Below are 14,320 nucleotides of genomic sequence, written 5' to 3'. Positions count from 1 at the left end.
CCCGGGGTCATATTTCTCCCGATTTCTGACAAAATCAGATTTACTCACGACTGTTTCCACTCGGACTTTAATACAGCTACACCATTGTTTGGTTTCCATGGTACCGCGTCTCTTTAGCAGCGCACGCAACTCAAAGTTTGAGAGGGTGAGGAAGATGAAAACTGAACAAGAATCGACAACTCCACCCTCTGCTCACTCCTTTCCTGTAAAATACAGGTCCAGCCCACACATATGCTCCATGGAGCTACAGGCATTGCCCTTACAACTACAATAAACATGAAAATGTTAATCTAGAGCTCCGGCGATCCACTAGCACCGTAGTCTCCACCTGCAGACAACTACTGTGGCGTCACCTTGGATACGAGTCCAAACAACTCACAGACACACAGGCCAGGGCGCTGACACGGCGCCCTTTAAGCATCAGATCTGACGACGCTGATTGGCTGAAATTATGTTTCGGCGGCATAGTATACAGATAGCAACAGTCAGCTTGTTGGCTGCTGCTGCTCTGGCTGAGGGCTCCTTTCTACCGCCCGGACGAGAGAGGGTAATGATACACGCTGCGGCCAGGCAGGAAACATGTGACTTATCAGTAACTTTAGACATCGTAAAACAATTTTAAACGAGATTTTATTGTAGATTATACATTTTACTGATACCAATTATATAATATTTACCTTGTAGAAATAAAATAAAAATATATTTTTTTAAATATATTTTTTTATTTATTTTTAATTTTTAATGACAATCAAACATGTGGGAAGAGGGTGGGCGGCGCCCCTAGCGCCCCTATGGGCCGGCCGCCACTGCCTGAGACACAGTTTTGTGAAAACCCCCCCCGGGTTGAACAGGTTAATGGTCACATAAATATGTGTCCCCGGTGTGTAAGGAGACCCATAAAGTATGAGAAAATACAACCCTCTCTCTTTTCCTCCTTACCCACATCTCTAAAAACGGGGATACAACGGAGCTGATCCAGATTTGCTGCGGTCATGATGACATTACTAAAATGTGGGCTGGCATTACATTGAACTCCTGCCAACATTCCGCTCTGGGCCCAACCTATCGTCCCCTATCAGTAACGTCGCTGTATCAGAAACAATGCGTTTTGGAAGTAATATGGTCTGTGTTTACATTAGCAAGCATCGCTAACACTCAGAGCTAACGCTGTACTGGAGAGAGTATGTGTAAAAAAGCAGGATATAAAAGGTACTCACCTTGTGGTAAACCCGCGACAGAGAAAGCGTTTGAGCTCCATGCTGTTTCAGAAATAATGCTTGATGTGGTTTCCAACATAATATGGCGTTAAATCACGGCAGCGTTTAGCTGAGTTTCTGCTGGTAGACAGCCTTCTCTTCACAGCGCTCACTGCTTGCCTGCGTGCTCCAAAGGGGCATGGCCAGCAGCAGATCGGTAACATTTTAAACTACAGACCCAGAATTAGCACTTTAGTAAAAGGGCTGAAATAGAGGGTGATTAGACAAGCTACAATGGGTTATCTGTTTGGTATTTTTAGCAAAACACTTCAGAGACATGTTTTGTATAATTATGGCCTTATAATATGTTGTTCAAATATAGCATAATAGGTGAGCTTTAAAAACAGACATTCAATGACGCCAAGGGCATCGTTGTTGGAAGTGCCAGAGAAAATAATATTGCAAGCAGGCTATATAAAATGTATTTTAATAAAGCTTACAACTATGAGCATGTAATATTGCAAGTGTGTTATTTTAAATGATTCCTGCATATTCATTAAACATGGCACACTGCTTGGTTTTGTGTTCTGTCACCAGATCAAGTTGGCTTTCTTCGTGGCCATTGTAGGCGTTGTGCTGACTGTCCTTGGGGTGGGGACAGAGTTCTGGGTGGAGCTGTCACCGTCAAAGAGTTTCTATAACAACCAGGTGAATTATTGGATTTACTAACCAGGGCCTTTGTTCGTATCCTTAATCCAGAATGCTGCTATTTCACTAAGTTCGTTTGAGTGCATCTGTTTCTATGTGCATTTTTACCTAATATAAAATACCCTAAGTAGAAGGTTTTATTTTCTAAAATATTCAACAGATTTATGCTTGGTTGGTATTTAGAAGCAAAATGCATGTATAGGAAACAGACTAAGTTATTTAAGATGTCTTACTTGAAGGATGTGACTTCAGCATCCAAACAATATATATATACACACAACAAATAGAAACATTAAAACGGGCTTCTCTTTTGCTACAATTTTGAGAGGGGTCTGCCTGCAGGCCTCCACTCTCAGGACAGTTCCGGTGCAGGCTCCACTCTCAGTACAGGAGGTGACAATTCTGACGAACAAGTTTTTTTCCTCGCCCCCCGAAGGACTCGTCTGATGGAATTTTTAAAATCACAATGGAGACTCATCACGGAGGTGATGAGTCCGCTCACCATGCACTTTGGGTCGGCCTTGGTCAAGCCCTTTTGACCCCCCCAGCCTGGTTCTCGTAAAAGTTGACTTACCCCTAGATTCCACCGGGTCCGTCTGCGTTGCGTTACGGCTACGCCGCGGCGTTCGCAAAGATCGCGGCCACTCTAGTCAATGGGTGGGCCGCATTACGGCTCAGAAGCATCCCAGAAGCGTCTTGGCGCTGGGCTCCGCTCAAATTAGGATTCAAGTCTATTTTTCTACGCGACACGAGGCGTTGCAGAGGCACCGGGCAGGAAGTGGACCGGTCAGAGCTTCCGGCCCATCCCCAAAATAAACAAATGTTCCAGACCCTATCCCTCCGTAGTCTTTCAAGTAGGAGGAGAAATGCCAGCGTTCTCCGGTTGCCGGTTTACAGGCACTGTGTAAATTAAATATATAGAATAATTATGATGATGATGAATGCATTTTTTTACCACTAAAATACAGCAACACATCTTTGATTCATGTCGTTTATAACTGGAATATTACAATTATTATTAACTTTGTCTGTACAAATTAGCTTGTCCTGGAAATATGCCCAAATCAACCAAAACTGCGAGCCGGCAGGCAAGACGCTCCGCTTCTGAAATGCTTCTGAAACGCGCCCGGTAGGGTATGACGCGGGAGGAGGTCAGACCAAAACTGCGGCGCAGCCCTGACGCGATGCAGACGGACCCGGTGGAATCGAGGGGTTAGCCATTTTCCACTCAAATGATAACATGGAGGAATGTAACAGGAGTTGACAGGGGACTCTGCCTGCCTCACGAGTGCCTATTTTCGGAGACTTGTTTTTCACTTTTCCCCCTATTTTCCTATTTTTTGGCTATTTCACCCGGCTACTTCTACCGGGGACACTGCTCGGTCTCGGGTGTCCCCCCACGGCCTGTGTCCAGCCGTTCACCCCCACTCATCCATATATTAACGGATTTTGACAATTTTTGTTGCATTTTTCTCCTATCCTCTCACTGATCGAATAGCAAACACGACCCCCCGTCGGAGGGCCTCCGCCGGACCGGCCTAGTGCCGGTGCTCTGGAAGTCGGTTCCTCCGAACTACGGGTTCGACTCTGATGGCCGGGAGGGTGTGCTGCGTTGGGGTGGGGGACTTCCCCCACTCTGCGTGTCTCTTCCTTCCCAGGCCGGCCGATATTAAGCGTGACCAAGACGCACCGTCTGACTCAGGGGTCCCACCACAGGTCCCGCAGCGGGGTGGAGGTTCCGGGCTGGAACCTCCCCACCTCCGCCGCGCGGCACCCGGCAAACACGGTTGTTTCTCGAACCCTCCACTGTTGTCTAGCGCAGTGGTTTCCAACCTGGGGGGAGCACCCCCCTTGGGGGGGGTGCCAAAGATTGCAGGGGGGGCTCCAGGCCTCAGATGATTTGAGGCCAAATATCATATTTAGACTTTATTTTTACACATAATTTTAACGCAATACATGATTGTCACTACAAGCCTTGTCTCTACATTATAATAAAATATAAAAAATAATTGATTAATTAATTTGAATACAAATTCAAGTTAGTAGCTATTAAAGGAATAAAAAGACAGAAATATATAATTCTTTCTTTAATATAAATGTTTCTTCTGCCCGTAAAGTGTCCAAACCTGGCTTTTCTGGATAAGAGCATTTTTAAAACATAGTCATTGTCCATGCCGGTTTCAGTTGGATTATTTGTCACAGTTATTTACGACTTTTGAATCCACATCGGCAAAATCTGGCTTACTTTGAGCATGTGTTTTAAACAGTTTAATCCCTTTGTGAATTGTTTCCACTTGCGCCGTCCTTTAATTTCTTCATACAGCGGGAATCCAAATGAATTAAGCCTGAGTCCAATAACCATCAAAGTCACTCCAATAGTGCTCCTTAATTACGCTTTCATCCTCCTTTAACAAAATACTTCACATTCATCCAGTTTGTGACAGTAGTTGTAGCATTTTTGAGACTTTAATTACCGCTGTTGCGCCCCCCCCCCCACCCCCCCCACCCCCCTTGTGTGTGGGGGGTGGGGGGGGGAAACTTCCAACAGGAGTAATTTGGGGGGGCTCCTGGGAAAAAAGGTTGGGAACCCCTGGTCTAGCGGGTGTAACTAAAATACAAGATGTCGTTGTTTATATATATATATATATATATATATATATGTTTATAATAAGTGTCAGTACGATTTTATTTTGTATTAGTGTGCATTTCCTGTTCGGAAATTGGCGCTGTACTGATTTTATTTTGTAATTCTTAGCGTGCACAGCTTCCTGTCCTGAGAGTGGAGGTGTCCTGAGACTGGCTCCCATGACAATTTTAGCAAATTTATATTCATCATTTTTAACAGTTTGAGGTTTGACTATTGTTGTTTTGATCACGTCTTGTTGTAAATTCTTCTTCTTCTATGGTTTCCAACAAAAGATTTGCACCATCAACTGCTTGATGAACCAACTCCTAATATTAAAATACTGGTAGTGGATGGAAACAGGTTCATTCACATTGCCAATTTTCCTCAGATTTCAATTTAAAAAAAAAAATTTGCTGATTACTAACTGTCCCTTATATTATCAACCAGACCTGACATGTTTATGCAGATAAAAGACATGGGGACAAAAACACAAATAAACAGTGTTTCCTCTTAGAAATGAATCACTGGTGTCTCGATGCACCATGAGGGATGGTAAATAATTATTCATAATATTAATATGAATGCTGAAAAACCTCTTTGATCTTTTTTGCAGACATGTCTGACAGCTCACTATGGCCTGTGGAAGGGCTGCACAAAGTCTTTGTGGGTGTCCGAAATCGACCCAAATAGAGAGAGCTGCGGACCTGCTGAACTACCCGGAGGTGACTCACAGAAACAGTGACCAGTTGGGTGGATGACTCTCTAAGTTTGATGATAGCTGACTGGTCTGTGTGAGGGATGGAGTTCTTATTTTTTTTTTAACATTTATATTTTATTAGAAATGTTCAAAGACAAAAACATAAGGACAAGGACATAGCTCAAACACATCACAAACAGGACAGGACAATAACATGAAGGGTGGGAGGGTAGGGGGATTACATTGTCATTTTATGTATGCATATGGCGTTGTATTTATGCATGATTTGCTTCACAATATAGATATACTTTATTGTTTCCTCATTATTATTATAAAACAAAAAAATGTATAATAGATAAATAAATAGATAAATAGTCAAATAAATAAATATATATATATATGCACACATACACATTCCTTCCATTTCTGATTAATTCACCTCTTCATCCATTTCCCATTTAATTTCACTTCTTTCATTATTATTACCATTATTTTTCTGTTTCTTCATAGCTTATTTCTCTTTATTTATATTTATTTATTAATATTATTATAATTATTTGTTGTTGGCTGCCGAGATGGTTTGAGTCCAGGAAAGCCCTTATCTTATCCCAAAGCCTGTTGTCTGGCTTAACCAAATATAACAGGGAGAAAGCAGCTTCTTCCATACTTAAGATGCTTAGGAAGTCCTCCAGCCATATATTTAAATTGAAGCAGTTGGGATTTCTGACTTTCCAGGTCATAAGAACGAGGCGTTTAGTTGAAAGGCATGCTAGGGCTATGAGTTTACTTGCACATTTTGATTTTATGCCATTGAGCGGGATCTCAGCGAGTGTATCTCCAACTACGTCCCAAAGAGATTTTACAGCCGGACAAGACCAAAGACAATGTAAAAGGATACCCACTTCCGCACAACCATGCCAGCATAGGCCCGAGAGTGTTTGATCCATCTTTTTGAGTCTACCTAGCCTCCTTTGTACATATTTAACCACACTGATAGACAATTTAATTAATTGATTATTCAGACTGGATTTGGAGCAGTACCATAATGAATTTAAAGATATTGATTTATTGTTTTCTTTAATTATTTGTCCTTCCAGCCAATCCCAGTTAGCTTTTTTCGGTGTCGCTCCATAACCCCATACTATAGGGAATCTGGAATTATATGAGAGATAATATAAGTATAAATTGGGTACCCCCAGTCCACCTGTTCTCCTCGGCATAGACAACTTTTTATGGTTGATTCGTGGTTTTTATCCTTCCATATGAATTGAGTGAATATAGTGTGTATTTCTTTAAACCAATATTGTGGGATTTGAAGGGGAATTGAGGATATTATATGGGCCAATCTTGGTAGGACATTCATTTTTAACACATCCACCCTTCCCCACAGCGATAAGGGTAAAGAAGTCCATCTTCTCAAGTCATCTTTAATAGTTCTAAGTAAGCCTGGACCATTAATTTCGAAAGTCTTGTTACAGTAATTGGTGATCTGATGTTTATGCCCAAGTATCTCAATCCATCAGCTTTCCAAACAAAAGGAGCAGAGCTTAAGTGATTAGAGTGAGTCTGACAGTTTAGTGGCATGGCTTCACTTTTACTCCAATTTATTTTATATCCTGAAAATAAGCTAAATTCTCTAATAACCTCTAGCACCTAGAGATTAGAGGAGTTCTTATCTGATGATTGACAGACCAGCGGGCTGACTGGACGTTTTTCAAACTCTTAGGCTTGTTGGACTGCTCTGTTTGAGGGAGTGAGTTAGCATGAATGAGAGGTCTACCTGATTCTCTGTCTGAAAAACAACCTTGCTTCACTGGTTGATGGATTGCTGAGTGACAGCTCTGACTGACTTACTCACTGAGTCATTGATACACGAGTGAAAGAGCAAGTCCACACATTTGATGGGTCAAGTGAAAGGATACAGCATTTGGATTTCGGAAGTACTCTAGGGAATCGACAGCCATATTTCTTGGTGATTTGTCTTGACGAGTATTTTGTATGTGTATTCACAGTTGTCAAAGTTCTGCTTCTTGATAAACTTTATTTTACATTTAGTTTAATGGAGGTCAGAAACCTACGGAGCCCTGGAGGGTTCATAGAGAGAAAAATAAATAAAACGTGGCCACGCTTTAGTAACTCGTGCGCACGCTTTAGTAACTCGTGCGCACGAGTTACTAAAGCGTGCGCACGAGATACTAAAGCGTGCGCACGAGTTACTAAAGCGTGCGCACGAGTTAATAAAGCGTGCGCATGAGTTACTAAAGCGTGCGCACGAGTTAATAAAGCATGGCCTCGTTTTGTGTGTGTGTGGGCATTTGTTTATGATAGTATTGTACGTTCCGGTGCACTCCGGCAGGACTATAGAACATCGAGATTAAGATTAAACGAATTTTTTTCACTTGGGAATACACATATAACTATGGAGAACCAGATTTGTGTAAATTACTGTTCGTGGTAATTTGAAAACAAATGCCGGGGGTGTCGGACACACACACACACACCGAACACGCACACACAGAGCGGAGCTGAGCACACACACACACACACACACACACACACACACACACACACACACACACACACACACACACACACACACACACACACACACACACACACACACACACACACACACACACACACACACACACACACACACACACACACACACACACACACACACACACACACACACACACACACACACACACACACACACACACACACACACACACACAGCATGCGCCCCGGTGACAGGACATCTCCTTCATAAAACGAGGGGGAATACTCTGGTAGTTCGATGTGTGTAGAGGTGTGTGTGGTTAAACGTAGCAGCCTCGATCTCTATTCAGCGGTTCTAATGCAAGTGAAGAAACGCAGTGAAGTAAACAGTAAAAGGCACCGCTCTTTGCAGCTGGTGCTGCTCTTCTCAGATTCTGCTGAATTACACATTACTGCCTCCAGTGCCCTGTACGACGAAGCCAGTTCAACAGACCCTGGATATGTTTGATTTACCCGGCTTAACTAACCCTAACAAACGCGATGTCGCTAAACGGTCCTACGAAGCTGGTTATCAACTCAGCAAATCAACCAGGGTTTCTCTGTCCGGTTGAGAGTGCGTTCACGTGAAAGGGACGGGGCAGAGCCGTATAATTGCCCGCCATGAACTTCCGGGGAACGATCCTCGTCTACATGAACCACGTGACGATAACCGTTTTTTGACTTCCGTTGTCGTAACTCTTCTATTATACGGCTCTGGGACGGGGACAGCGTAGCGTCATACTTCATGAATGAATAGTGTAAATAGCAAATCCTGCTTCGTAGTACAGGCCACTGGTGCCACAGAGATTTCATAAAGTGAAGGATGTTTTCCTTCTATAAAACAGCTGTGGGCAGCAGATTCTGTGAGTCACGGACAGGAATCCCTCAATTTAAATAAAACGAGGCCATGCTTTATTAACTCGTGTGCACGCTTAATTAACTCGTGCCAACGAGAAAGTAAAACGTGGCCACGTTTTATTTATTTTTCTCTCAATGAACCCTCCAGGGCTCCGTAGAAACCGATAGAAGAAGGAAGAAAAAGGATAGAAGACCTGGCCAAGAGGTGTACTAATCATAAAACAAAGACAAACCATATTTAAATATAGAAGAAGTAGAAAATGGTATTTCACAATTAATACAATTATAAGCTATAGAAAAAGATTAACAGTTTGAAAAAGTTACCAAAAAAAAAAGCACTAACATGATCTCATCCCCTCACGTCATATTTTGTAGCATAGTCCAGTGTGAAAAGAGATTATTAAAGCAATTTGCAGTTTAGTCAGTTTCCATGACTCACCTGTTCGAGCTTCCCTTCAAAGAATGACCCATCAAAAACAGAGTCAGACTGGGAAATGTCCACCAAGAGATCTGTGTATGTTTATCATAGGTTTCAGACAGGACACCCATTTGATTTGCAATCACTTTCATCTACAACAAGTCAGAGAGACTCAGAGGGTTACTGGCTTTGTGGTTCAATGTGTGAAATAGTCAGTGTTGGGAAAGTTCACTTTCTAAATGAACTAGTTCAGTTCACAGTTCACACATTTTAAAATGAACTAGTTCAGTTCATAGTTCATAATTCCAAATCTTGAACTAAAGTTCATGGTTTCAAAAATGAACTAATTTATAGTTTATAGTTATTTTTTCAATACGTTGCTGCGAGCTATTATTTGTCTCCTGTACGATGTTAATGGGATTTGGGTGGTAGTGGATCTGTTTTGGCTCTCTTTTTTATTCGCCACTCACACATACCGTGAAAGGCTAGTCGTGTGCTTATTCTCAATGTGCCGTTTGAGGTTTGTTGTTGACGTCGTCGATGTACGGACTTGCTTTTTCAAACCGGGTGGACACAGTTTACACACAGTTTTTTCCGTCTGAGTCAGTACTGACTTTAACGTAAAACTCTTTTAAATGCTCATACGCCGACGCCGTAGAGCAGGGGTCTTCAACTAAAATTCAACGAGGTCCAGTTAGAGAAAATCTCCCCATGCAAAGGTCCGGAACATCAAAATGTCTAAGTTGCTTCATGAATTAGTGTGATATATATTGAAGTGACCTGTAGCTTTATCAACGTCTGCATGTAATCAACAACTGACTGCCAATCAAATAAAGAAAGTACAATTAAAAAAACAACAATATTTATTGTCAATTAACATTACTTAAATACTGTGGATATGTGTAATGTTTAAATATTGAAGTTAAATGCATCACTTTGAGAGCAACATTAAGAGATCTATGGATACATCTCTCAACACCCATATGAAACAGAACTGTAGCATATTTTCCTTTTTGGATATTTTACAAATCACTCCCCTTTTAAACTAAATTTTATACCTGTTTTTCATTTAGTCTCATTAATAACTATAATGATCATATCAAGGTGTGCCTTAACCTCACTGAGCTGAGGTTATTTGAGCCTCTCAGGAGATAGCTCTCTTCCACCTGGTTGTAGAAAAGTACGGTGGCCCTGAAGTGCAAGACACCACAGCATTTCAGAAAACACCACAGCATTTCAGAAAACACCACAGCATTTCAGAAAACACCACAGCATTTCAGAAAACACCACAGCATTTCACAAAACATCACAGCATTTCAGAAAACACCACAGCATTTCACAAAACACCACAGCATTTCACAAAACACCACAGCATTTCACAAAACATCACAGCATTTCAGAAAACACCACAGCATTTCACAAAACACCACAGCATTTCACAAAACACCACAGCATTTCACAAAACACCACAGCATTTCTCATTGGACATAAAGGGTATTCCTTTAGGGAGAACACTTCTTGTTTGTGATTGGACAGAGCCAGCCAGAGAAGCACTGCTGTGATTGGTTGTTTTTGCTGCCAGTCAAGAAATGACGCTTGTGATTAGCCCAACACATCAGCCGTTAGCTCAGCTGTTAGCACACACTCAGAGCTCACAGCTCCTCATATCTGTTCAGAAACTGGACAAAAGTTAAACATGTACAAACCACAGACTGTCTATGTCATGGTGAATACAGTCGCTGCTTTATTTATGTCTGTATGACGTTGTTGTGAGCGTGGACGGAGCAGCTACAGGTTAGTTTAGCCTGATGGATCCGATTCCGAAATGTGAAATGCTGTGGTGTTTTGTGAAATGCTGTAGTGTTTTGTGAAATGCTGTGGTGTTTTCTGAAATGCTGTGGTGTTTTGTGAAATGCTGTAGTGTTTTGTGAAATGCTGTGGTGTTTTCTGAAATGCTGTGGTGTCTTGCACTTCAGGGCCACCGTAGCAGCTCTTTAAATTCGTTAGCATAGCTAGCTAACCAGATGCTAATAACAACAGATCGCCACTGTGCTTACAACTAAAGACACAGCCACGCAAACACTGCGGCATGTGTACGGCTCCTTATGGGTACTGCAATATTTTAAGGGCTGGAGCGGCGTTCCGGTGCTCAGCACTCCTTTCAGACGAGACATATACCACGTGAAGACACGTTACGCTCGTGTTGTGTTCATGAACCTGTCCTTGGCCAGGAAAAACAGGTACTCGCTTGTTTAATTATTTTTGCGGTCTATATTTCTTCTTCTTTTTTGAAGTGAGAAGTTGTCCGTCTGTCGGACTGACTCCCTCCCCCCCCACCCCCAAAACGAAAACTCTTCGGTTCTCCATGAATTACACAAGTCACCCAAATCAGCGTCCCTATTAATGTATTGATTATAGCTCCGGGTCCGTATAGGTCGGCGTCTGGGTCCGGATCCGGACCGCGGTCCGCCTGTTGCCGACCCCTGCCGCGAGTGCTGCTGCAGCTGCTCTCGGCTTCGTCCATACTAATTCATTCATTCATTCAATGCTCGCCAGTTCCGCGGTTCCACATTGTTTGTTGTGAGGAGTCTGATATATTTAGTATATTTATATTTTAGTGCGATAGCCAGGGCTGACAGGCGCGTACGCGTCACAGGCAGCTTGCTGTTGCCAGATTGGGTGGTTTTCCGCATTATTTTGAAGCCTGTTTACGGTGTGTTTTAACTGGGTTTTCGGCTGAAAGGCATATGAAATCTGGTACACTTTTGAACGCCATTATAATACAGTGCTGCGAATGAACGCACTTTTGAACGCCGTTATACAGCGCTGAGAATGAACGCGTTCTCAATTACGTTCATCTAGCGGAAATACAGTACGTTCAGTTCACGTTCGCCCAAAATATGAACGCGTTCATGAACGATCGTTCATTGAACGCGTTCAGGTACATCACTGGAAATAGTGTCCTGTAGTTGGATGTGATCAGTCCATTAAATTAGTATTATACCAGTGCTAATCATTGGTTGGAAGAGGCCTGCTGCTGTTCTTTTAACCTAATTAAAGAAGTATAGATTGACAACATCTACATATTATCGTATTTGGTCACTAGTAGTCATTCATTCAGAGCAAAGTGGTAACTGTTTTTGGGTGTAACACCTGTGTGTTAATAGAAAATCAATTTAAGCTACATTATTCAGTAAAGTGACATATCCTCAGACTATTCAGTTGAGATTTTACACTTTGTCATTCTTACCTCATTCACATCACACCAACGGTGTTTCAGGGCCGGTTCGGAGCTGGAGCTTGAACACCGCAGCGGAGCAGCCTCTTAGCTCCGGAATCCGGTTCGTTTCAAGCACCAACAAATTGTCCGGCCAGAGCAGGCCCGGTTCTACGGGGGTGCATAAGGGTACGTTGCACCCTCAGTTGAGTCGTTATGCACCCTCATTTGAAAAATGAAAAGTGAAAAAAAAAAAAAAGTGAAAAAAAAAAAAAAGTGAAAAATATTACATATATAATAATAATAATAATAAGAATAAGAATTTAGTTGAAATAAAATAAATTGTAATTGTGGTTAAATTACATTGTCTGCATTTATTTGGTCAATTTTAACGGTAAGTAACATTGTTATGTCAGGTGTGCGTGACCTGTGCCGCTGCGCGTTCGTCATTTGCAACAGCAAATCACTTACACAGCAGTCAGTGATGGACATCAGAAAATGGTTAAAACAACCAGCCCTTATCGCCAGCAGTAACACTGCATCTACTGCAGGTAATAACAGTTCAGATCATGGGGACATTACGTTACCCGCGGCCACTGTCGTGGACACTAACGCCCGACTCGCCGGCTTTGCCCGCCTCGCCCGCCTCGCCCACGGAGGCGGAGCAGCCGCAGCCGTCTATGTTGCCCCAAACACCGCCACCCCACAGCGGCCGGCAAGTGCCAGAGGACCTCAATACAGAGCCTGCCCAGGTATATTTAAAAAAGTACCCAACTCGCCTGTACAGTGGGGTAAGGCGCTCATTTTGCAGCTCATGGTTTCAAAACAGAGATTGGCTGGAATATTCATGTAAAAAAGATGCCATCTTCTGCTATGCATGTAGACATTTCGGTTCAAGTAAGTCAGATGCCTTCACCACAACTGGCTACAACAACTGGCGCCATGCTCTTATAGGCTACGTAATAGGGACTGGGAAGGCATGAATCAAGCAAAGAGCACATAGATCCATCTCTTCATTTTGCTCTCAAAGTGCACCAGATTGATGCTTTTAACTTCAACATTTAAACAAATCTTCCCGGGGGAGCATGCCCCCGGACCCCCCTCGAGGAGGTGAGGACCCCCCTAGAGGATGTTAGGTCCACTCACCACTTATAAAAATAGCACTTTACCACTGCACCCTCTCTAATCTCAGATGCACCCTGAGTCATTTTGTTCTGGAACCGGGCCAGAGCAAAAGCACCACATACGTGACGTCACGCTTACGTCGAGGCGGGGGCAGGGGCAGATCAACTCCTGAACAACAACAAAAAGCCCGCGTTTTATCCAGTTTGTACACAACGATGGAGAAACTCAACAAGAGTTTCAGAGTTTCGGTGTTTCTGCCATAGACTGTATATATAAAGGTTTCTGCTCATGGTGAAGCAACGTGTCTGCGTGTTAAGGTGGAACCTGAGCAGTCACATTGATCACCTCTCATTATAAATCTATAAAACTATAAATATTAAACTTTACTTCACGTGTTCATTTGAGAACAGCTGTTACCTGGGTGAAAGTTACAGTTCATTTAAATGAAAGATACAACGTTCCTCCACACCTTTATACAGTCTAAGCTCCACACTCATGGTTCAGTCCACCTTAAGAAATAAGACCGACCTCGGAAGCAGTTGTGTTTTAAAAAAACCTTTATTGACACGAGTACACTTTTTTATAAGAATATAACTAAACCACAGAAATGACTCCGGAAAAGCTGCAGATAGAGCCATAAGAAATGAATGCAACTGATTTCATCCGCGCGGTTTGGCTTTATGAAGCAGGCACGCAAACGGTTACGTCATGACGCAAACGATGACGCAACGACGCAGCACCAGTCGGACTCTGGCCGGTGTGAAAAGAGTCAGAGCTAAACCGAAGAACTGGTTCTGAACCTCAAAAGCTCTAGCACGGAGCTTGAACCGGAGTTGCGTTGGTGTGAATGAGGTATCTGAGTGGTTGTTAATGACTCAGGGGCCCACGATAGAACAACATGAGCCATTCATAGAAAGAGGTGTACAGAGAAAAG

General features: G+C 42.7%; 1 protein-coding gene across 4 annotated transcripts in view; it reads left to right on the top strand.

Moving 5' to 3' along the window:
* LOC117455492 (voltage-dependent calcium channel gamma-6 subunit-like) overlaps positions 1–14,320 on the top strand; it is a 60,712-nt gene that overhangs the window by 15,357 nt on the left and 31,035 nt on the right. For 3 of the 4 annotated variants that reach the window (XM_071204728.1, XM_034095005.2, XM_034095006.2), the window contains exons 3-4: positions 1,794–1,904; positions 5,144–5,252. In XM_071204728.1, coding sequence (XP_071060829.1) covers positions 1,794–1,904; positions 5,144–5,252 — 220 coding nt within the window. The remainder of the gene's footprint in view (positions 1–1,793; positions 1,905–5,143; positions 5,253–14,320) is intronic. The other variant, XM_034095007.2, reaches the window with a different exon arrangement.

Source organism: Pseudochaenichthys georgianus, chromosome 11, assembly GCF_902827115.2.
Source record: "Pseudochaenichthys georgianus chromosome 11, fPseGeo1.2, whole genome shotgun sequence".
In the NCBI taxonomy this organism is placed as follows: Eukaryota; Metazoa; Chordata; class Actinopteri; order Perciformes; family Channichthyidae; genus Pseudochaenichthys; species Pseudochaenichthys georgianus.
Note: the sequence above shows the minus strand (reverse complement) of the source record. Positions and strands in the feature narration are given on the sequence as shown.